Here is a 26,086-nt window from a genome sequence, read left to right as displayed (position 1 = left end):
TTTGTAGATGTTGAAAGTCAGAGACATAGGAGAGCATCACTCTTTTGAGAACTCTTTTATTATTAGAAAAATCAATGTTTCTGTTGTCTCCTGCAAGTTTACTTCACACTTTGATGCAACAACAGTGTGATTACGTGCTCATTTCATTAAAACCATTGATGTCTGCGTTTTTCATTGCAGAACTCAAACCAGCTTTGGAGTTGTCTGATTTGGAGAGTCATCATTTTTGGTCTTCCCTTTTTAAAGGAAAAGTTCACACAAAAAAATATTTACTTGCCCTCATATCATTCCAAACCAATAAGACTTATTAAGACTTACAACACAAATTATATTTTTTCATTTTCTCATAATTTTGTTAATCCATTTATAGTCTAGATAATCAGTATTTTCAAGCCTCATTATTACAGAGTTATTGTAGAAGTAATTAATTCTGATATTTATAAATGAATAAATCTGAAATTATATGATAGCAAACATGTTTAAAATAAAATATTGGTCTCCCAGACTAGCAATGGAGGACAAAAATTAAGAGAATATTAAATATCTATTTGTGTTCCAAAGATTAGCAGAGTTTGTATGGGTCTGGAACAACATGGAGAGAGTAAATTATGACCATTTTTATTTTTTGGTGAACTAATCCTTAGAAGAGCAGCCCTCCGCATACATGAACATTTGTGAGGTATGTGAATGTCATGACTGTTTTAATGTTTCAGTAAAGTAGCTTTTTGAAAGCTATACATTTATTCAAACAATATCACCTGCCCTCACAATAGTGCTGCCAAGTGTTGAAACTTTAAATCTGATTATTTACCTATCCTTACATGTGTGAACACACCTTTACCTGAAAATGGATAGTTTAATTAAATGTTTTCTTTTTTTTTCAAATGTTTTTCTCTTTTTAGGCCACTTATGAAGAACAGGTGGTGACTGGGATGAATGCTGTTCAAAGAAGAGAACGTCCTTTCCCCTAAACTGATGCAGCAGTGGTTTTAAAGGAGGATGCTGCCCTGGATGATGTAGAAGATGTCACATGCTGTGCTGATGGGGCTTCTTCATGACTACATCAGTTATGCTAAAGAGATCATGAAAGTTGACAGTGATGCATGATCTGTATTTATGGACTATAAAACAAACTGTAAGTGTATAATTTGTAAAAACAATGTTAAATGCTTGTTCTGTGTTGTTTAGTAGAAGAGTTTACACGCTGTCATTTATACACATGCTCACATTCTTTCACACACACGTCTGTTAAATGTTATAATATCAATGTTAATGTTGTGGTTTATTTGTGTACTGTCATGCCAGAATATTTGGTAAAGAACTTAACTAATTGTACATTTATTGTATAATAGTGTTTTCGTATATTTTTATACAATATATAAAATTGAACAAAGTCCAATTTGATCTTAAAAGTTATATTCAACAAATGTTCAATGCTTTATTTAGGAACTCCATAGCTGTTAATGCCATACTTTTCTGCATTACTTCTTACATGCATGTTACTTTTTGACTTTTCTCTTGTTTTTAATAAACATTTACCTTTTGATAGTTGTTATTTGTGTGTAAAAGTGATTTTTAAAATGAACAAGATTTGTAGGTTTAATGCCTAGCTCAATTTGGGTTCATTTTAGCCAGGCAATGCAGTGTTTCCCACAGCCTTACACTCAATTCGTGGTCGGTGCGCAAGAGAGAGAGCCGCGTATCATGGACAGTAGAATTGAACCGAGCTCTCTTCTGAACTCTCCTCGAAGTCCCTCCTGCATCTGAACGAACAAATACAAATCGCAATTTGAACAAACAAAAAGTTCAGTACCGCGGTGTTCTGGTGTTCAGGGCTCACGCAGAGAGAGGCGTCTCTCAAAACGCTTGAACACCGAATTTGCTTCTTTTTGCTCTTGTGCTGACATACAAAATATGTCAAAATACCCGCCTTGGAAAGTATGCTCGAAAAAAATTTCAAGTAAAAAAAGTGAAAGTAAACAGTTGAGGAAAAAAAATATATTTTGGATGCGTTCATCGTCTCTTATAGTGACCAGGCCTAATTTAATCCAAGAAAATGAAAGAAAAACACTCACTGCTCTTGACTGAATGTAGTTTTAACATGAATTAATGCACAGTCGCGCCTATTTTAGCTATAGCTGCTGTAATGTTAATCCAAGAAAATGAAAGAAAAACACTCACTGCTCTTGACTGAATGTAGTTTTAACATGAATTAATGAAAGTGAAAAAAAAGTGAAAGTGAAGTGACATTCAGCCAAGTACGGTGACCCATACTCAGAATTTGTGCTCTGCATTTAACCCATCCGAAGTGCACACACACAGAGCAGTGAACACACACACACACTGTGAGCACACACCCGGAGCAGTGGGCAGCCATTTATGCTGCGGCGCCCGGGGAGCAGTTGGGGGTTCGATGCCTTGCTCAAGGGCACCTAAGTCATGGTATTGAAGGTGGAGAGAGAACTGTAGAGAACTGTAGAACTGAAGTAAAAAAATGCACAGTCGCGCCTATTTTAGCTATAGCTGCTGTAATGTTAATCCAAGAAAATGAAAGAAAAACACTCACTGCTCTTGACTGAATGTGGTTTTAAAATGAATTAATGCACAGTCAGACCAAAAACTATCCAGACACCAGGTGTAATTTTACTAGTAGGTACAGGACACTAGAATACATTTATGTGAGTATAGCAAAATTAGGCAAACTGTGACATATTATACCCAAAACACCTTCTTACAGTGAACTACTAGTGAAATTGAAAAATTATATATAGATATTTATCTGTCTGCCTGTCTATATATATATATATATATATATATATATATATATATATATATATACAACCCGAATTCCGGAAAAGTTGGGACGTTTTTTAAATTTTAATAAAATGAAAACTAAAAGACTTTCAAATCACATGAGACAATATTTTATTCACAATAGAACATAGATAACATAGCAAATGTTTAAACTGAGAAAGTTTACAATTTTATGCACAAAATGAGCTCATTTCAATTTTGATTTCTGCTACAGGTCTCAAAATAGTTGGGACGGGGCATGTTTACCATGGTGTAGCATCTCCTTTTCTTTTCAAAACAGTTTGAAGACGTCTGGGCATTGAGGCTATGAGTTGCTGGAGTTTTGCTGTTGGAATTTGGTCCCATTCTTGCCTTATATAGATTTCCAGCTGCTGAAGAGTTCGTGGTCGTCTTTGACGTATTTTTCGTTTAATGATGCGCCGAATGTTCTCTATAGGTGAAAGATCTGGACTGCAGGCAGGCCAGGTTAGCACCCGGACTCTTCTACGACGAAGCCATGCTGTTGTTATAGCTGCAGTATGTGGTTTTGCATTGTCCTGCTGAAATAAACAAGGCCTTCCCTGAAATAGACGTTGTTTGGAGGGAAGCATATGTTGCTCTAAAACCTTTATATACCTTTCAGCATTCACAGAGCCTTCCAAAACATGCAAGCTGCCCATACCGTATGCACTTATGCACCCCCATACCATCAGAGATGCTGGCTTTTGAACTGAACGCTGATAACATGCTGGAAGGTCTCCCTCCTCTTTAGCCCGGAGGACACGGCGTCCGTGATTTCCAACAAGAATGTCAAATTTGGACTCGTCTGACCATAAAACACTATTCCACTTTGAAATAGTCCATTTTAAATGAGCCTTGGCCCACAGGACACGACGGCGCTTCTGGATCATGTTCACATATGGCTTCCTTTTTGCATGATAGAGCTTTAGTTGGCATCTGCTGATGGCACGGCGGATTGTGTTTACCGACAGTGGTTTCTGAAAGTATTCCTGGGCCCATTTAGTAATGTCATTGACACAATCATGCCGATGAGTGATGCAGTCTCGTCTGAGAGCCCGAAGACCATGGGCATCCAATAAAGGTCTCCGGCCTTGTCCCTTACGCACAGAGATTTCTCCAGTTTCTCTGAATCTTTTGATGATGTTATGCACTGTAGATGATGAGATTTGCAAAGCCTTTGCAATTTGACGTTGAGGAACATTGTTTTTAAAGTTTTCCACAATTTTTTTACGCAGTCTTTCACAGATTGGAGAGCCTCTGCCCATCTTTACTTCTGAGAGACTCTGCTTCTCTAAGACAAAGCTTTTATAGCTAATCATGTTACAGACCTGATATCAATTAACTTAATTAATCACTAGATGTTCTCCCAGCTGAATCTTTTCAAAACTGCTTGCTTTTTTAGCCATTTGTTGCCCCCGTGCCAACTTTTTTGAGACCTGTAGCAGGCATTAAATTTTAAATGAGCTAATTAAGTGGATAAAAGTGTAAAATTTCTCAGTTTAAACATTTGCTACGTTATCTATGTTCTATTGTGAATAAAATATTGGCTCATGTGATTTGAAATTCCTTTAGTTTTCATTTTATTAAAATTTAAAAAACGTCCCAACTTTTCCGGAATTCGGGTTGTATATATATATAAAATTGGGACCAAAAATTATTCAGCACCTTATAAAGCACCATGTATTGCTTATGTGTTTTTTTTCAGAAATGCTAATGCAACCTTTTCACGCCACAGACTTTACAAAATTACGCATTGCTTGGTAATTGGTAAACAAAGTATCGATAGTTGTGTAAATAAAAAACATCGAAGACTATCCATTTCTATTTTGCATTTAATTATTCGGTTTCTGTACCTGGACACCTACAAACTTGAAAAAAACTTAAACATTGTGTAAGTAGCACAAATAAATAAAAATGAACGAACATACAAATTAAACAATTTCAAACAGTGCCCACTGGTACAACCTTCACCTGGGCCTCGCAAAGCCTAGCTACGGCCCTGATTACATGCAAAATGAAATCGAACATTTTCTAAATAAAGTCGGTTTGCTTCTGAAATACAGTGATAAAAAACTCCAGCTCTGGTTTTTGAAACCCTGCAATGTAGTAATTTTAAACCATAAAAAGCAACCCAGCATCTTAGGTTAAAAATAACAACCCAACTGGTTGGGTTAAAATAACCCAGCGTTGGGTTCGTCCCTTTTTGACCCAGCGCTGGGTGGCCAAAATAACCTAAATTGGGTTGTTTTCAACCCATCAGTTTTTAGAGTGTAGTTTTACTAGTTAATAAGAAAAAAAAGGAAAAAAAAGAAAATGTTATTGTTCAGAAATGTGTAAATATTCAATCATTTAATGTTGAATAAAAAATATATGATATTTATATTTTAATATTATATTAGATTTTTATACAAACAAATCTAAATTAATATTTCAAATCATATTCATTATATATATATTTTTTTTTTTTTTTGAGTGGTCTGATTGTGTATTCTATGCAATTTTTCATTGTGAATTTAATTTTTATTTTATTTTAATCTCTCTTTCTCTCTCTCTCTCTCTCTCTCTCTCTCTCTCTGTCTCTCTCTCTCTCTCTCTCTCTCTCTCTCTATATATATATATATATATATATATAGTTTTAAACAAGTATCCAACAAGGTACTTTAAAAATAAAAGTAAATAAACATGACCTAATCTTGTTTTGTCTTTTTTAATCCAAATTCTTCTTCTTTCAGCCTCTCCTGATTAGAGGTCATCTTACAACGGATCATCTGTCTTCATTTTTCTCTGTCTTCCTCAGTCACACCAACCACCCTCATGTCCTCCATCACCACATCAAAGAATCTCTTCTTTGGTCTTCCTCTTTTCCTCCTGCTCCATCTTCAACACTCTTCTCCCAAAATACCCTGCATCTATGTATCATATATCATACTATGCACATGCCCAAAACATCTTAATCTTGTCTCTATAACTTTGTCTACAAACTGTCCTACCTTCGCTGTCCCTCTAATATGTTCATTTCTGATCCTGTCCATTCTTGTCTCCCCCAAAGAAAATTGCAGCATCTTTATCTCTGCTACATCCAGCTCCTTGTTTTTTAATTTCTTTCTTATTATTATTATTTTTTTTTTAATTTTATTTTTTTAGTGCCACCATCTCCAAACACACAACAACTGGTTTCAGTACCATCTTGCAAATTTTCCCCTTCACTTACACTTAACTTAACTCTTCCTGTTTACTTCTCTACCGCACTCTCCATTACTTTTAGATATCTGATCCCTAGTATTTAAATTCATTCACCTTCACCACTTCAGCTCCTTTTAACTTTGCCACTATGCTGCCATCTCTTCCATTTGTACTCGGTCTTCACCTCTTGTTCTCTACTCTCACTTCAAATCACAATATCATCCACGAACATCATAGTTAGCCTGACAATCACCATTACAAACAAGAAAGGGCTAAGGTCCTTCCTCATACAGTACCACAACTGCAATCCACATTAATAAAGTAAATCGTAATGCTGTTGCAGTTTAAAAAAAACACCGTTAGATGGCGCCAGATGACCAAACGAGAAACATACTGTAAATATGAAGTTTAATGTTTTATTGAATTGTGTTTCCAATACCTTTAAATCCCAGTTAAAAGTGTGTTCATAAATATAATTTATATCAAATTAGAGCTATTTTGAGGCTCCATTGTAAACATAAGAGAAAAATGCCTATAACTGGCCTATTATTAAAATATTAAAGTGACAGGTTGAAACGTTGAATACTAAGGTCTGACTCCTGCTGACTTACTAGCCTACAAGTGGGTGGCCTATCTACTGTTTTCCAAAAGAGGGCGCCGGAGAACTTCAGGTGATTTAGAAGGAGCGACTATACATAACACTATTTTCTAACCCAGAAATTGTCACTCACATGTAATGCTTGGTGTAAAAAAAAAAAAAAAAAAATAACAAATAAAATTAATAAAATAGTCAGTAGTCTTGTCAACACTGATATTAATCAAGAACTAACCGATGTCTTGAATGAGTAAAATAAAATCTAAAGTAAAAATATATATTACTACAGTGCTACCTTTTATAAGTTTAAAATGATAAAACACCTTTTATTTTTAGGACAACGAATGTAACTGTGCAGTAGGTCTATCATACAAAAACACAAGGTGCAAACACACTTGTATGCATGCTGACTGCATAATATTCAGTTTTAACATGTTGACACTTAAAACTGGAGGTTAATAAAGCTGCTTTCTTCTCATGCTAATGTGCAGCAGGAATCTCAGGACTGCTTTTATCTTTTATTGTTGCCTTACACGTGCCCATAGGCTATAGCAGAGCGCATGCCCCGTGAGGCTGTTTTTTTGCCAGGTGAGTAGATTTTGTTCAGGTAAATTGCATTTTTTTTTTTTACCACATTCAGAAAGAAGACACAAGAATGTCATTAATGGGCAAAATGGGAGACTGGCAGGTACGTTCTTGGCAGGCAAATGAGGGTGATGAATGTGCACGTTTTTACTTTTGTTTTTTAGTGAGAATTAAATCTTATACACAGTTGCTGTTCAGAACTTTTTCCGGACAGTAATTAGTCATTAACCAATGTAAATAAAATGCTACACACAAAATCTGTAGTTCACGAAGGTAGTTTTAAGTTTGAGACGGTAAGAGTATGCAAAGGCGAGACAGCGGTGAAATACGACAACAACAACAATAATAATAAAAATAAATCTCATGATAAATTTTCTTTTAAATAAAGCACTCTCGGGGTGGCTGGTGAGAAAGTAAAAATATATTGTTAGATATTGGATAGCCTACGCAGACAGTTTATTTAATTTTGCTCACTGGTGGAATATATTTTTTATTTTTCTGACACTCATTTCCGACATTTTTCCAATTTGGTTATTTTGTACATGCCTACATAACACTTTGTCCTATAGTAACATAAACGGGAAATTTATTTATTATTTTCTCTATATACTTTGCAATAATGCAATAAGACACAATGTGTAATTTTTGTCAATTCGATTTGGCACATTATGTCATTATAAAAAATAAACTGAACAAAAAAGAAAATCTGAAAATAAACGTGGATCAATTATTTATTTTTTTCGAATACAAAACCAACTGACAGACAGTGTTCATTTAGATACGAATATTGTGAATGGACAATTTTCCCACATGGAAAATTGACAAATAGTGCTAAGAATGAAGTTCTGCCTTTCTTTCGTGCGATTTCAATCATGCGGACCCCCAATCAATAAGCAGCGAACAATAATGCAGCACACCCATCCATTTCTATTGCGCGTTTCACTGCCTGTCTTAATCGTCATTGTGTCTTAGTTTCTTTAGGCCTCTCATTAATGACAACTGGACTCACCCCACCAAAAATGGTAATGAAGATAAGAGAGAGACAACGCCTTACTGTAGACTCGGCGACCTGTCTCCTGACCTCATTCACATTTAACAAGCCATGTTGTTGTGTTAATTATTTACATTTATCAAATTGTGCCGATACAGACACTAAATAGATGTATACCTACTGAAGAATCGACTTTTTTTACATAACACTATTGAGAGTATTTCACAGGCCAAGTCTCACTATAGGACTAAAACAACAGTTTACAGCTGTAAGACTGGAATCAATGTGGTTTTGCCCACTAAATCACGAGCATGCTGCAGCAGTTTAGCATTACTCAATATATATTTTAAAGGCTGCTCTTGGGTTTTAGATTCGAAAACGCAGAACTTCTTGACGAATGCATGTATGAGAATACATGTATGCCTGTTATATATATATATATATATATATATATATATATATATATATATATATATATATATATATATATATATATATATATAAAGAAATATAAAAAAGAGAAATATTTTTAATTTTTCATACTATTCTTGGCCTATTAATTCCGCTCTGAATTAATCCAATTGGATGAATAATTCAAATGAAAAGGTGAAGTCCTTCTTCACCTCTGATATTAACCCCTGTATTTACAGTTTCCTTTTAAATACAAAGGTAAGCAAAGGTATTCTTACTGGAATTCTCGTTACAGTTTCTACCTGTGTATATTCATTGACTTTGGTCTCTTGATATGCTAATGAGGTTTTTACAGTAGAGCTCGAGTCTCTCTCTCCCACCATTAGAGGGAGATCTGAGCGCGCGCAGCTCGAGCCTTGTGCACTGTGTCAAACTCAAGCGAAGGCTCACTTCACTCTATCCACAACCAAAGAAAATGCTTTGGAAATTAACTGATAATATTAAATATGAAGACTGCGAGGTAAGCGGGTTAACCAGGCTTTTAATACAAATTATTGCATGATATTTGCCATAATTCTGAACGGCATTTAAGCTTTTATTTGCATTAATTTTTTTCTTGCTGTGTGTACCATTTCATTTAACACAGGAACAAGTGATAAATAACATACTACAATACTGCATGATTCAGAAAACATGTAATTTTCAACACATTAATAATAAAAACACGTATCACGTATTAAATGCCTGTAGAATTTATGTAGGCTTACGAACAAAAACAACAAAAAAACAAACTTAAACAGTTGTAATATCGAAATGTAATAATCAAAGGTAATAATCAAACACATTAATTACAGTGGATAATTTCGTTTTAAAATAAACGTAGGCCTATTTGTCAAATTATTTTTTTAAGTTCTTACTTGTCTCTCCCCTCATATTTGACATGATTTGTTTGGTGAATGCAGTAGCCTAATATATTTAAATAGTGGCGAAGCCAGTAAAACGTGTTTTCGCTCGTTTCCGGAGAATCATACGCCATGATAAGGAAAGAAACTCTGCACTCGGCGTGTCAGCGTGAGTTCGTTATTCTCGAACGCACAGACTTGCATTAATTGTAATACATAGCTAATTACTTTCCGTTCCATAATAATCGCGTATGATATGAAAGCTTAGAGGGAAGTGTGTAGGATGAGTATACACACGTAAAGTTGGTTGAATATTTGTTCTGGTGGTGAGTTAAGTTGCATCGGCGTGTGTTGCTGTGTCTTGACCGCAGTTAAATTCGTGGTGAGGGATGGATAGTGGGCCATGGAGCAGGAACAGACGAAGACTAATGTGAAAAACAATGAGGTAGACGAGCATCCAGTGAACAGTAAAAATGTGCCAGCCCAGATGCCCTCAGCGTTTGCTGGATTTTCACCAGAATCAGAGGGGCACATTGTTTCCTTCCTTGTGTTCTCCCCCCTCGTTCTGTTTTATTTCACTTTTGCTTGCCCTCGAACCTTTTTAAAATGTACACCCCTCTCTGATTCGTCAGACGCAGAAGAATGTCCCTCTTTTGTCTCTCTCTCCCTCTCTCACCCACTCACTCTCTCCTCATCTCTGATTAGATATACTGATTCCCCATTCAATGGACGTCATTTAGTGCAGTCTGCCTTGAGTTGCTTCCTCGCTTCACGCTCGATTTACGACCATTCTTCTCTTATTAGGTATTCGTGTAATATTAAGTCATGAATATCTAAACTATTAAGAGTGCAGAGGAAGAGGAAGATCTGTGCTAACATGAGCTCAAGCGAGGGAACAGTTCGCTGACAGAGCCTGGAGACGCCAAGGGGATCTAAGAAACTTTAGAGAAAATCATTGCATCTAAAGAGCAGATGAAGAACAGTGGGAATTTACCCAGATTGTGATGGATTAATGATTTATTTGAACGCTGGCCACCGCCACCTCGCCCTACAATTATCACTGGCTTTATTTAATTTGCACGTTCATTTTCGTCTTGTCCCTCTGAAATTCTTGTCTTTTGAAGTCCTCGGAAATCCTCTCTGATGTTAGTGCACAGTTTTTCCGCGATGGTGAGTGACTGTCGGGAGTAAAATTTGAAGACTGCGCTCCACATTTACTCTCCGATTGTTTGTTTTTTATTTAGTATCGTTATTTTTTTTAATCTGGTCGTTTTGTTTGTTCCATCATGCAAGCGGTTATTGGTAGCATCAAATGCTACTACAAAGACTTCTTACTTAATGTGAGCTCTGATTATTTTTATCTGACTCTTGGTAGGATCTTTAATTGCTGAATGAATACCAAACAATCGATGTACATTTGAATGTAGTATAAAACATTCGCTTATTCTATAGGCTATTGATATTATTCTAATTTTAATGTAGTGTTGTCGTTTTTTTTATATTTTTGTTCTTGACCAAATCAAAGGCATGTTCGGTTTTCTGTTGATAAAATAAAATAATAATAATAATAATAATAATAATAATACAAAAAGAAATGAAATATATATAATATGTGTATAAATGTGTGTGTGTGTGTGTATGTATATAACAGGACTAAAAAAGCACTGTATCTTTCTTTCTCCCAAGGATCGCCATGACGGGACCAGCAATGGCACAACCCGTTTACCCCAACTAGGCAGCGTGGGCCAGTCTCCGTACACCAGCGCTCCTCCGCTCTCTCACACGCCTAACTCAGACTTCCAGCCTCCATACTTTCCGCCACCCTACCAGCCCATCTACCCGCAGTCTCAGGACCCTTACTCTCACGTTAATGACCCGTACTCCATCAATTCACTGCACGCCCAGCCTCAGACACAGCACCCGGGCTGGCCCGGCCAGCGGCAGAGTCAGGAGAACAGCCTGCTGCACCAGCACCGCGGGTTAACGCATCAGTTGTGCAGAGAGTACCGCAGAGAAGTGCTACTTCCCTCTGGTCACGGCATTGAGACTGGACTCACTGATTCAATCCCTATCCACGGAATACCTCACTCTTTAGAAGATGTTCAGGTAAAGAGAAAAGCTTAAATCTTATAATATATAACCTTCATACTCCAACGCCATTATTCGGATTTACTGCTGGCACTATTCTTGGAAGAATCTCGGACAGTCCAATATCGTGTCATATATTTAAATATATAGGCCTAATATATAATTATATAATTATGTTATAAGAATTATATAATTCTTATTTAAGTTGTTATTTTATTTAATATATTATATTAACGCACAACAGAATGAATTGATAAATTGGTAAAGTTAGTAAAAATGTGGAAGTTTTTAAATTGTCGTGTGAACGTAAACATACTATTTAAATGTAGGCTATAGGCCTATTTGCATGTAAATATCAGTTATGTTCGATTTTTTTTTTTTTTTTGCCTTGATGGCTTATGATAAACGTAGCATGTTTTGTAAGGAAAACAATTTAGGGTGGACCATGTATGTTATGTAAAATTCTGTGTTAAACGACAGACGAGTAATAACAATAATAATTAAAAATAATATAAAGTACCCCCCCCCCCCCCCCTCCAAAATATCTGTCATTTTAGGATGTGATTCTTGGCTGACCCCTTTTCCTTAGTGATTCGATTGCATTGTGCCTGCTGAAGGGATCTGACGAATCGAGTCTGGACAAAATTCTCTGTCCTACCATAACTGCATGCTTTATACGTTCCCCTTGTTTATTTTCTGGGTAGATACAACTCAAATAAACCTATTTACTATTATTATATTTTATGATATAAAAATATAATTTAAGCTTTTGTTATTTTAAACAGATAGTTTAAACAGTAGGCTACAGACGTAATTAATATGGGTCATTAATCAATAAAAATAGCCAACTATTTAAAGTTTTGTGCATTTTCTCTTTGAATTGCACTTAATTTCGTTTGCAAAAATTACGATGTTTTTTTTACTTTTTGATCATTATTAATATGCTTTTTGATCTTTACAGCATGTTGAAGATCAAGGAATTCACATCCCAGACCAAACTGTAATCAAGAAAGGTAAGCAATTTCCTCCCAAATACCGTACGTGCTTCCACTAGCAGCTCTCCGCTCGTAAAGTCTATCCGTGCTTGCTGTGAGACAGATCAGGTTAATTTTTAGGCCTTGAGATAGCCTGACGATAAGGCACAAACCATTTTAACCAAACGTTCGTATATTATATGTATGTTATTTGTGTATTATATGTGTGTTAATAGGACGGTACATGACTTAGCATGACTTAGTCTGTGACTAAATTTAAAATGGTAGCCATAATTAAATATGCTGAATGTTTCATTCAAAGATGATATGAGAAAGGCGCGTAGAGACTTAGTTTACTATGAAACACATTTGTTGAAGTAAATTAAACATATGCCTACTGTGTACATTTCAGTATATGTCATTATTTTGCAATTACGTGTCTCTTTGTTTCGTTCGGATCGCAGATGGTCAAGGCTGCATGAGAATGAGTGTGTTGAGATCGAATTATTTTCTCATATTTACGTGCGCTGTGGTTAGATTTGATTTTCTTCAAAGATTTGACGTTAAATTTCATGCACCATGTATAAATCCATAAAAATACACGTTGCGCATACAGTTCGTTTAACTCCTCTTGTCTCTATTAGTCTCCCCTGAGCAATTAATGTCACTAGTGATCCATCCAGTAGGCTAATGCCTGTGCTTTTGTTTCCGGTTAGCACATAAAGAAACAACGGGTGCTGCTGCATGATTTAGGCCTGAACACTTATTTGTAAGCGCTCTTGTGTGAGCCTGAGTGTGTGTATTTAGGATTTGTGGGTGTCATTCATGTGGTTGTGTGGCTATTACCGACTGTTTAGAGATTAGAACTAGCTTGTAATAATAAGAAATAATACGCAGTTTTATTTTCCGAGAGTATTGAAGTAAAATGCATTAGGTCTATTATTATTATTATTATTATTATTATTATTATTATTATTATTATTACTATTTAAATAATAGTAAAAATGCAATAGTAAAAATACATATGTTTATAAACATTTCCGTGGATTATGCCACTTCTCTCTCTCTCTCTCTCTCTCTCTCTCTCTCTCTCTCTCTCTCCGTTTATCAGTTTCTGTTTTATGAATTCCAACAAATAACAGCTACACTGAACAGTTTAGTGGAAAATTTGAGGCTATGCCATGCTTGTTTAGCTGTAGCCTAATATTCTCCGAGCTTAGTGTGGAGTCACCATTTCGAATATGAAATATTCTGATGCCTGGGCCACTTCATTACTTGGGGCATATTGCAGCAGTACATTCATGAGCTGAATGAAAAGCTATTGCTGTGGTATCTACCTTTGATTCCACATAGGCGTGCGAGATGATGTGCATATAAACGCATATGTCTAATCTTACTCAAAAGTTGCCTGCTGCATAGCAATTAATTTTTTCCCCTTTTTTTAAGGTCCTGTTTCCATATCCAAAAACAACAGCAATATATCTGCCATACCAATAAATAAAGACGGGCTTTTTGGAGGTGTGGTAAACCCAAACGAAGTATTCTGTTCGGTTCCGGGTCGTCTGTCTCTTCTTAGCTCAACGTCAAAATACAAAGTCACAGTAGCGGAGGTGCAGAGAAGGCTTTCTCCGCCGGAGTGCCTTAATGCTTCCCTGCTTGGCGGGGTTTTGAGAAGGTGAGCTGGACATCTATTGCATGCATAAGTAGTTATATATTATCAAGTGATATGTAAATATATAGCATGTATAATGTATAGCATATATCATAAATAGCAGTAAGATAATAAATTATAACATAATTACAGCATGTGTAATAACATTTAATACAATTTTTGTAATTTACTTCAAAGGGCCAAATCTAAGAATGGCGGAAGATCTTTAAGAGAAAAACTAGATAAAATCGGATTAAATCTACCAGCAGGAAGGCGCAAAGCTGCCAATGTTACACTCTTGACATCACTGGTCGAAGGTAAGTTTCCTGATAAATATACATTTTTTAATAAAGCAGGTGTTTATTTGCTGCCACATGAAAGCCATTCTAAATCAGATTACATTCATCCGTGAAAAGGAGAAAGTTTGTCTTACAAGCAACAAAACTGAAGGATAAAATAAAAGAGAACGGATTCCAGAGACACAATTTTGAAAACAAACTTATAATAGTCGCTGGATATATGGCACCACAACCGTAATCAGTATGACAAGTTATTATTATTATTATTATTATTATTATGTGTGGATTTTATCCTTGCCTGCTTGATGCAGTTGACCTGCAGGATGAAAGGCTATTATAAAATATAAATTAGTTAATTATCTTGCACAGCGAAGATACCATTGCTATTGAATAAATCCATTTTACTTGCAAAGTTGAAGGTGATTATTTCGTGCAGTGGTATTTGGTGTGCCATGGATTTTAAAGGTGAAAGCTGGAGACGGTTCATTGGTTCATGTTAATCATTGCCGCTGAAGACTGAATGTAATATTCATCGCGCTTCATTGAAATTTAGTCTTGTATGGTAATGAGCCTGAAGAAATGTGTGATTCCTGCGAGATAAGGGTGAGGGGGCGGGGTGGTGGACAAGCAAGCATGCGCTGATTTAGTCGGAGGACACTGGCTTCTGAAGTGCTGTTATTGTTTATGATTTACTCCATTTTATGGAAAGCAGTTTAGTAGCGTTGAGCTTTGATGGTGATAGGCCCATACGTTCTTCTGGATTCTGGGTTTATGAAAGGAAGGCTCGCAGTAAAAATCCAACTGTTTCAGGAAATTAAAACCAAAGACAGAAAGACAGAAAAAAAGAAAGAAAGAAAGAAAGGAGGAGGAGAAGAAGAAGAGGAAGAAGAAGAAAGGCAAACACACATATCTAGTAAACTATTTTACATGGCTAACGTAGCCTATAAGAAGGTTTACTTTTTAGATTTTTATACATAGCATCCTTCTAATATTGATAAAAGGATCACGAATCAATGACAATCTGTCATTTATAGTATGGTGTTCTCATTTGGTGAGGCACATTTTGATGCATGAACGATGTCAGAATTGATGTCCTGCTCAAGGGCCGAGGCATTAATTAGAAGACACTTATGAAAAATGTTAAATTGTAGATTACTCTACATTATATTGCAGTAACATGCTACACTGACTCTCATTTTCTTCTAGGCGAAGCGGTGCATCTGGCCAGAGATTTTGGTTATGTATGCGAGACTGAGTTTCCAGCCAAGGCAGCAGCTGAATACATGAACCGACAGCATTCCGACCCAAATGAACAAGTCCAAAGAAAAAACATGTTATTGGCAACGAAGTAAGTGCTGAAATTATTTAGATGTCAACGCTAATTTCATTGTTTATGACAGCATAATTTGTTTTTCGATAATTGTCGTGTTGTAGGCTATTTAACAACACATTGAAAATTGCTTTCCTCTAGATACACAGGTGCCATATGGCTGTAGTCAATGTCTGCATTTTGGAAACAAGTGGCGTCGTAAAATACAATATGTGCATTATTCGCAACCAGTAACGAATAAGTATTTTTACTGAAGAATGAATGTGAATGAATGAATGAACGAAGAAAAAAAACTAGAAACATACGCACCACTCTTAATTAAAATATATTAATCATAAAAAAATAAAAAATAAAATAAATAATAAAAAATAGCCTAGTGTCATGACGCTCTTCTTTAAAAGTCATAGAGCTTAACTTGTAGGTGAAGTCTGATTAAATTCTACGTCTCCATTTGACATATTACTGACATATAACTGAGATGTTCGTGATGGACACTGCCATCGATTAAGGGACACATAAGGAGCAGTCTTAATACTGTGTTAATGAAGCACAGTTTTAATTCTGACTTCATACCTTCAAGTGTAATTAGCTTCATCCTGACACACATCCTGTATTTTGTCTCCTTCTAGACAAATCTGCAAAGAGTTCATGGACCTGCTCTCTCAAGACCGCTCACCTTTGGGGAATTCACGTCCACAGCCAATTCTTGAGCCTGGGATTCAGAGCTGTTTGACCCACTTCGGTCTTATTTCCCACGGATTCGGGACTCCAGCCATGTGCGCGGCCCTTACGGCGCTGCAGAACTATCTGACGGAGGGCATTAAAGCCATGGACAAAATCTACCTGAACAACAATCCTAACAGCCACAATGAGACGGGGTTGAAGGGGGGTGACAAAGACGAAAAGCACAGAAAGTGATGTCCGACTACCACATCCCAATTGATGGCAAAATACATATATAGCAAACACTAGAGATCAAGATGAAACACTGAACGCAGCACCTCCAGAGCTTGACACTATGAAACTTTATATATATATATATATATATATATATATATATATATATATATATATATATATATATACAGTTCAACTTGGGATTCGTGGACAAGGCATTTCTTTAAAAATAAAGCAGTATGCCAATGAAAGGATTATAGATCTGCCACGGAAGGACTTTTCATGAACTCCCTTTGTATGAGTTCAGCGGTTCATCCCCTCTGTACGATTGTAATCGATTGTACGAAATGATCTTACAATCATTTACGATTGTATCCATGTGACAAGAAGCTGAAAAAGGAAGATGATTTTATTTTATTTTTTATCAGTATTGTGAATAATGAACCTGAAATAAATCTACAGCTCCATGCCATGACTTCAAGCCTGACTTTTCACTTGACCAAGTGAGAAACTTGAAATTCAACACGATTCACGGTTATATAAGGGAATCTGTGTTCATGTATGTACATATTTATTTATGTGTAATTTAATGGGAATTGTAAATATGGTACGTCTGTTCAAACTACTTCTTTTTTTATTTTATTTATCTGGTGCCTCCAGTTTTAGTGGGTTTGAATATTCGCTTAGTTCTTCATGTGATTTTATGGTTCTTAGAAAACAGAAGTTTGGCATATTCTTCTCTGGGATATTTCAATTTAGCCCTTTTGTAGCATGTTGAGGCGACACTGAAGGAAGTGAACAAATTTAAAAGAAACAAACATCAATTTCTTTATATATTATCCTTATGCCATTCAGTTTTAGATCGAAAAAGGTCATTGCAAAGACCCCGGCGATGCTTTTGTGTTTATATCTTCTTGTTTTTATACAAGCTTTTTATGTGTTGTGCTAATCACCTCTTGTTCTTCCCTCAACGCACCACAAGAGCAATAAATGGATATTGTCTTACAAATTCTTCTTCCTTTTCTTCCCATTTTAAAATAAATTCAACATTTGGGATCATCTGATATCTTGTGTGGCCACTGTCTAAATTGGAGGCGGTTTTATCTTTATTGTATAAACCTGTGCTGGCAATAGCTCCCATGCCTGTTAATGTAGCCTATTGTAGTTCTTTTTTGCCAATAAAATAAAATAAAATAAAATAAAATAAACATTTTATTCGTTCCTTTTTTTATTCACTGCTTGGTGCGATGTATTCCTCTTTCGCTCGCTCGCTCCCCCTCTCTTTTTTTATTCAGCAGTTGGCAGTTACTGTAATTGAGTTTAACTCTCCCTTGACGATTGATCTATGCAATAAGCAACTGAAACCATTGTTTCTCTCAAATGTAATAATAATAATAATAATAATAATAATAATAATAAACTCTTAGTTCGAAGTATAGGTCCGCTGAAATATGGCAAGGAGCTTTTTGCCAAGTCAAATGACACAGAAAACAATGAATTCTCTTTCGTGTTTGAAGTGAATGTGTGTAGTTTTATCCCTGGAGCAAGAGCGCTCTTTAAATCAGTCAGATATAGATTTTCATGCCTTTATTTGTAGACGTCACATTACTTCTAAACACTATTTATATGCTAAATATTTCCGTCATTAAAATGCAGATCCATAGTTCGCTGAAATAAGTTTACGGTTCGTTTGAACAAAATTGTGGGCATGGCACTTAAGCGTTAAAACGAAAAGCAGTATGCATGTCGTAATTTTACTCTTCCAATTTCGTCTAGTCATTGGGTACACCTGCAGATAATGTCATGCAGGAACACGTATGGTTATTTTATACATTGCATAACTCGGATTCAAACAGAGTTTGATTGTTAATTGATAACATTCGCCTGGAAATCAATCTCCATTGGAGCTTGCTTGATTTGCTGAATTATGGTCATGTAGCCTACAGCAGTCAGCAGACGTCTGTCATGGCGCTATAAAAGAGATGCCTGCACAATATTGGCCATTTATTAATAATAAGAAAAAATAATCATCATCTTTTTTCTTCTTCTTCTTTCTGTGCTTAGTCTGTTCGACTCAGATGCAATTGTAAAAAAAAACCTTGAACGGATCCTTACTATGTCCTTGGAATAATTGCAATGAACAGTGCAGCAGCAGGTGAAGCGAGGCATTGTCTGTCAGGACTGTTTTTGTAGGCTGCGTCTCAGATTCTGTGTGGGATTCTAACCTCGGGCACAATAGCTCTCTCAGAAAGGGTACCCGGCTGTTCCTTCTGTTCAGGCGCAATAAAAACGGGCATAATTAGCAATTTTAAGGGAAATCACAATCATGTTAAATCGTATTCATCGGAATTAGGAATTCCTTCACGTGCATGTGTCATTAACTATAATGTCACTGATTAAACATATTAGAGGCCAAACGATTTTTTTTAACATGTATGCAATAACACACGAGCATTACCGTTATGCCATTTTATATAAAAAAATAAAAAAATAAATAAAATAAAAACACCATATCGCTTGTATTCACAGCAACGTTGAAATTGTTTAACAGAATTGCAGCAAAATTAAAATATCTAAAACTCAGAGTTAAATGGTATATGAGCTCCATATCTAATGACACACATAGCAGGCAATCTCATAAGCCTAGATGAGTTCACCTTGGGCTACTTTTTAAATATGTATGTAATTGTTTATTTATAACTTACAGAAAAGCATTGATTAGAATTAATTTGCCATATTTATTGATACATTTTTAGTTATCACAACTTACATTTTGTTTGGCAGTATTGATACTGGAAAAGATTTTGGCCTTTGACCTTTGCACTTGACAGCTCCCGTAACGAAGTATTGCGTACTGATCAATGCAAATGCTAGTTTGGTTCTCTGCATCTTCGTAAAAAAAAAACAAAAAAAACCGTAGGAAGCAATTTAGATTGTTCTTAAGAGCATGATTTTAAACCCAATCGTTAAACATTTATTCAAATATCATAATATCCTCAGTTGTTGTGAGGAAACAAGTTATAAAGCGAAGTTGAACTGTAATATATCTGAAATATAGACTGTATATTGACATATTTTAAGGAATAATAAACTATAGTAATATGTTTTCTTTGTGTTAATAAAAATTTATTAAATGGAGGTTGCAAAGAGATAAATAAAATTGTTACCTCTTATGGAAGTATGATAAATGATGAATCAAATGGAAACAAATAACGCTAATGCCAAAATGTTTATTTGATTGCGGTTAGGCTATTATAAGTAGCTATTATTATTATTATTATTATTAAATAGCCTATATTGCCAATTACTGCTTCTAAATCCTGACGCTTAGGAATGTTGTAGGAAGGAAAAACCGCATAGTTCGGGACAAATGACACACATCCCCAATCGAATGAAGTGATTCTTTTTCAATGAAGCTTTCAGTGGAGCGTAAAATAGTTAATTGTGTTGGACTCGTAACTTCATCACCCACTCAACTTAAACCCTCCTGACTAAATGGAGCGGGCCCCCTTAATGTCAAAATAGGTCAGAAGCTTCCTCAAATCACCCATGATTACTTAAATATAAGGTAATCGAATAAACAACATTAAGTGCTTTTGAATAAACAAATTAATCTAAATAAGTGGACTATTTTATGAATACAGGAATTTTGCATTTGTATATAGAATGAAGTATCTCTCTCTCTCTCTCTCTCTCTCTCTCTGTCTCAATCTCAATTAAATTCAATTCAGAATTGCTTTGACAGTAAATGATACAATATAGTCAAAGCTTAGTATACATGTACAAAAGATAAAAGAATAATAATATAATAACGATAATAATAATTAAATTAATTTTATGAATCCCTCCCCCACACACACATGTTTGTTTTTGTGAAAAGTGGGGACATCCCATAGGCGTAATGGTTTTTATACTGTACAAACTGTATATTCTATGGCCCTACACCAACCATACACCTAACCCTAACCCTCACAGGAAACTTTGTGCATTTTTACTTTCTCCAAAAAAAAACTAATTTTGTATGATTTATAAGCGTTTTGAAAAATATGGACATGGGTTATGTCCTCATCACCCTCTCCTTGTAATACCTGTGTCATACCCATGTCATTATACAGAGTTGTGTCCTGATATGTCACAAAAACAAGAGCACACACACACACACTCAGTCAGCGCTAAGTTGCTTGATTGTTAACACTTTACACGTTTGCCAAAGGGCGTACAGCGCTACTTACAGAACAGAAATATAAAATATCTTGAAAAATATGGGTTGCGTTCACTCAGTTGACTATGTGCTTCTTTTTACTTGATATTCCAAGGTTCTTTTAATTTCTGGACTTTCTAAAAAAAACCCACACTAGAACAAAAAGAGAAACTAGAAAATACATTTTCTTTGGAAAATTGAAAATTAAAGTACGTAAAATTAATGGAAAAATAAAAGCACAAACGGAGAAAAAAACAGTTGAATGTTTGATTATGCTAACCGTGTATCTAAACTCATCAATTCAGTGTCTATTTAATTCAGTTTTTCAGACATTAAAATCTTAATAAAACTATACCCTGACCTCGTACATCCGAGTTCTTCACACATTCGTGTGCACCACAAAATAAAGAGTCCACTTCCACTAACTGTGTTATGTTTCGCCCTTTTCCTCCAAATAGTTGATATTCTAGTTTCTGCCTCCCTCTCTCTCCTCATTCTCTGAAGCCAGCCGGGGGGGAGTGTCGCCGCGGGCCAAACATATGCTTCTTTCCATTGCACTAATCCAAATTCAGAGTGCAGGAATAATTGCTGGAGTGGCCGTGCTTTCGCTGGGTTTTGTCCCGCTCTGGCTCCCGTCAGCCACGCACACGCCATTTCAATCAACTGCTTTTGAGGGCTGTCTCTTTTTATCAAACCTCAGAACCTCGCCAGTAATGTGAACATTTAACAAACCTCTTCACGCTTCACTGCGTATGAAGGGACCTGCAGTCTCTGTATGTTTGTTTTGGGCATTTCCTTGTTGGTTAGAAAATTATTCATAGCGTTGCTTATCCCAATTTATAACCCTTCTCGAAGTGATGCCTCATTGCGTCGATTACAGTGAAATTATATATAAAAAACAAATCTTGTGATATTTCCCACTTCTATCCGCACGTTGATCATTGGCTATTTCTACTTGATCTGACACTTAAATGTTATGTTAGATATTACTGACTAGAATAACATTATTTAGATATAACAACATATTTAGTCATTAAAACTGAATATTTTACAGTGTATAAACAAATCATTTTATGCTCTGAAAAAAATAAAATAAAAAAATAAATAAATAAATACTTGACTTCAAACTGGCATCCGACAGGCAAAATTGCTCTTCAGAATTCGAAATGTGGACTGTCAAGGGACATAAATAAGATACATTTCTGACAAAATAAAATAAAATAACTAACTAAATAAATAAAATGTCCAGTAATTGTACCAAATAAACAGAAGACAACTTTCAGGCAAGAAGCATTAACGTTGAAAGGTCAGAATTAAAAATATGATCCTTGCTTCACATTCTACACAGTTGATTTCGACTTATAGAACATTTGTAGCCCCTGCATTAAGTCTGATCCACAAGTTTGTTGAGATTTTTTTTATTTTTATGTTTTATTATTCTTATGATAATAATTATTAAAGGTACATTATGTTAGGTGTCTTAACTGGCTTGTTAAATGTGTGTTGTTACATTGTACTTTCATTTACCTGCATGTAATTACTTATATAATATATATATATGCACAGTCACTGGCCACTTTATTAGGTACACCTTGCTAGTACCGGGTTGGACCCCCTTTTGTTTTCTGAACTGCCTTAATTTTTTCGTGGCATAGATTCAACAAGGTGTTGAACATAGTCATAAAGGGATGGACATGGTCAGCAACAATACTCAGTTAGGCTGTGGCCTTTAAACGATGCTCAATATACTAAGGGGCCCAAAGTGTGATAAGAAAATATCCCCCACACAATAACACCACTAGCCTGCCGTTGAGACAAGGTTTTCATTCCATGGTTTTCATTCCATTCCATGTCAATCCATGTTTTCATGTTCTTTACACCAAATTCTGACCCTTCCATCTGAATGTTACAGCAGAAATCGAGACTCATCAGACCAGGCAACGTTTTTTCAATCTTCTATTGTCCAATTTTGGTCCAAAACTGTAGCCTCTGTTTCCTGTTCTTAGCTGACAGGAGCGGCACCCGGTGTGGTCTTCTGCTGCTGTAGCTGATCTGGTTCAGGCTTAAAAGTGTTGTAACCTTGGTTGTAATGAGTGGTTATTTGAGTTACTGTTGCCTGTCTATCATCTCCAATCAGTCTGCCCAATCACTGAATCCCATATCTTCCCCATTCTGATACTCGGTTTGAACTTCAGCAAGTCGTCTTCACCACATCTAAGCCGCATTTCCACCGCAGGAACTTTACCCAGGAACTAGGGACTTTGGCCTGGTACTCTGTGTGTTTCCACCGCAGGAACCAGGAACTAAAAGTTCCGGGTAAAAACAAATGCCCCTCAGAAAGTCCCTGCTGGCGAGGTAGTACTTTTTCAAAGTTCCGGAACTTTCGGGGGCGGGACTTGGGCGCTAAACATCCTGATTGGTTGAGTTCACGCAGCATTGGTTCAACCATTGGTTCAAAATATTACTGTTATTGTGTCATGAAATGTAATTTTAAAAGTATTTAAGACGAGAATGTAGTTGTTTAAAACTCAAATCTGTGGTTTATTTATAAAGCAGAGCCTATTTAAAAATGTGTTTCACTGATCTCAGAGACGTGAGCTCCACGTGATCAGCGGGAGCTCAGTCCTCATGTATCCGCCTAGAGCACTCTCAACTCGACTAGACCTTCTGATATGTGCCGCTGGCTCTGATGTCTCTTTAGTGGTTAAACATAAAATATAATTGTGTTTTGGTAAATCTAACAGGTAATCTTTGGTCTGTATTCATTTTATCTATGTTAAAATGAAAATAAAACAGGCAAATTTATATAATATTTCGTTTCATTATAATGGCTGTATATATATATATATACACACATATCCCTGAACTAAGAACATTTCTGCAGCTGTTATTATGTTTAAATGAAAACGAAAGGAGGCAGTGGTATCTGATATCATATTTCGTTTTATTGTTAATGTACAGTGAGAAAAATTGCAGTAGTCAAGGCGAGCTGACTGACGTTATCAAGTACGCTGCTGTTTGCAGAATTACTGGATTCGCGTCGTCGCGGACATCACACTCCTGAGTCGAATGCGCAAAGTCCGGACTACCAAGGATGCAAGTCCAAAATCAGCATACTTTGTATTGAGAAACGCGCACAGACCTACCTATGTCACCATTTGCCTAATCTTCCCGGTACTTTAGACCGCGCTGGAAACGCAGAGAGCAGCAGGTCTGGGGGGAAAATATAGTTCCTGGGGAACAAAGTTCCTGGTACAAATGTTCGGGTAATTTCGGTGGAAACGCGGCAGACATCTAGATGCCTAAATGCATTGAGTTGCTGCCATGTGATTGGCTAACTAGTAATTTGTGTTACCAAGCAACAGGTGTACCTAATAAAGTAGCCAGTGTGTGTGTGTGTGTGTGTGTGTGTGTGTGTGTGTGGAAAGAGTACAAAAATATTCTACTCAAGTAAAAGTACCATTACATTAATGAAATTTTACTTAAGTACAAGTAAAAGTACCAGTCTAAAAATCTACTCAAGTAAAAGTAAAAAGTAGCTCGAATTTACTAAAAGAGTAAAAATTACTTAGTTACATTTTAACAGTGGGAGGGAGTCAAAAATGGGACAGGCCAAGGGTGGTAAACTCAGTTCCTGGAGGGCCACAGTCCTGCACAGTTTAGATATAACCCTAATTAAACACACCTGATCCAGCTAATCTAATCATTTAGGTTTATTTGAAAACTACATGATATGTGTGCTGGATCAGGGTTAGAACTAAACTCTGCAGGGCTACCACCCTCCAGGAACTGAGTTTGACACCCCTGGGATAGGTCTATTAATCTCAAACTAGTTGTTTTTAATTAAAGGAATCAGTCATTTAGAATAATAAAACATTTGGGCTGTTACCAGGCAAATCATTATCAACAAACTCATCTTTTAATGCAGAGGAAATGCAGAAGATTCATTGGAAGTGGCATTTAGATGTATTACACTGTTTAGTGCAGGACAAGAATGCATTTAACCTGCAGTTACAAATGCATGAATAATGTTTTGATATACAAGACATAAAATGTTGAATACTCATTTGAAATGATAAGAAATTAATTATTTAAAAAAATCAAAAGATACTTTAAATGTGAAATTAAAATGGCCAGTATGTGTCAGCAAGTCACTGTTAATAAGTGAGTCATTGCGATTGAACCGAATCATTTAAACGGTTGATTCATTCAGGAACGAAACACTGTCACGTTGCGCAGAGACGCAAAACTGTGCTTTGGTGGCTGTGTTTGGAATTATTTTCTGTTGTAGAAATAGAGCTAAAAAGGCAAAATGGTGTCTAAAGCGCAAGTCTCTTAATTAACTTGTTTACTGAACTGTAATATATATGTATGTATATATTCATGATGATTTTTGGAGGAAAAGATGGCATTCTTTGTGTGATTTTGATTTAATATATGAAATTATATAAATATGTGAATTTTCTGCCCCTATATCTTCAATTCTGTGATCATTCTAAATGCATTTTAGGAGACTGAATCATACAGTGAAAGAACGCACTATAAATGCGCGCGCACATCAATAAAACAAAAATAGCACACTCCTCACTACTGTCTTTTTGGCTAATTTGTGCAAAACCTCTTGCTAAAATGTCAAAGCTTCATTTTAACCACCAATGCAACGATGCAATTATTTAGCTTACCTTTACATTCTTGCCAAGGGTTGATGTCTTATCGAGATTTTATAAGCTGCTAGTTTGGTCTTCCTAGGCAAGTACAGCTTACACTGCATAATAGAGCATACATATGGCCATGGGTTCACTTCATTTCCTTCGAGTTCAACATCAGAATATGACGGGGTTTCGTTTTCAGCTGTGTCTGCACCACTAACGCCTGTTTTGTCCGTCTGCATCTTTCTTGTGATTTTAGCGCCAGTTTGCCCTCCTGCCCATTTACTGCCGTAGTTTCCAGGGAGCGATTTATTTTTTTTATTATTTTTTTTTTTTACTCAGTAATTAATGTGTTTTAAAATGTAGCGAAGTAAAATACTTCAAACAAAATATACTTAAGTAAAAGTAAAATTACAGATTAAAAAAATTACTTTAAAGAGTATTAGTACACAGAAAAGCTACTCAATTACAGTAACGCGAGTAAATGTAATTCGTTACTTTCCACCTCTGTATATA

At 35.9% G+C, this 26,086-nt stretch overlaps 1 protein-coding gene and 1 long non-coding RNA gene across 4 annotated transcripts; both read left to right on the top strand.

Moving 5' to 3' along the window:
- Positions 1-577: 577 nt before the first annotated feature.
- Positions 578-1,160, top strand: LOC132124500 (uncharacterized). The gene is made up of 2 exons (XR_009426768.1): positions 578-679; positions 903-1,160. It is a non-coding gene; the product is annotated as an uncharacterized LOC132124500 (long non-coding RNA).
- A 7,809-nt stretch (positions 1,161-8,969) lies between these two features.
- Positions 8,970-17,784, top strand: LOC132123998 (transcription factor AP-2-alpha-like). 3 transcript variants are annotated; one of them, XM_059534715.1, is made up of 7 exons: positions 8,970-9,099; positions 11,168-11,587; positions 12,531-12,582; positions 13,990-14,218; positions 14,393-14,511; positions 15,700-15,841; positions 16,453-17,784. In XM_059534715.1, the coding sequence occupies exons 1-7, from the start codon at positions 9,055-9,057 to the stop codon at positions 16,739-16,741; spliced, it is 1,296 nt and encodes a 431-aa protein (XP_059390698.1). In that variant the 5' UTR covers positions 8,970-9,054; the 3' UTR covers positions 16,742-17,784. The 3 variants fall into 3 exon arrangements, with proteins under 3 accessions (XP_059390698.1, XP_059390700.1, XP_059390699.1); XM_059534717.1 differs by lacking the exon at positions 8,970-9,099 and adding an exon at positions 9,870-10,016; XM_059534716.1 differs by lacking the exon at positions 8,970-9,099 and adding an exon at positions 10,190-10,651.
- The last annotated feature ends 8,302 nt before the right edge of the window (positions 17,785-26,086 follow it).

This window comes from Carassius carassius, chromosome 42 (genome assembly GCF_963082965.1).
Source record: "Carassius carassius chromosome 42, fCarCar2.1, whole genome shotgun sequence".
NCBI classification, from domain to species: Eukaryota; Metazoa; Chordata; class Actinopteri; order Cypriniformes; family Cyprinidae; genus Carassius; species Carassius carassius.
This window is presented reverse-complemented; position numbering and strand designations above follow the sequence as displayed.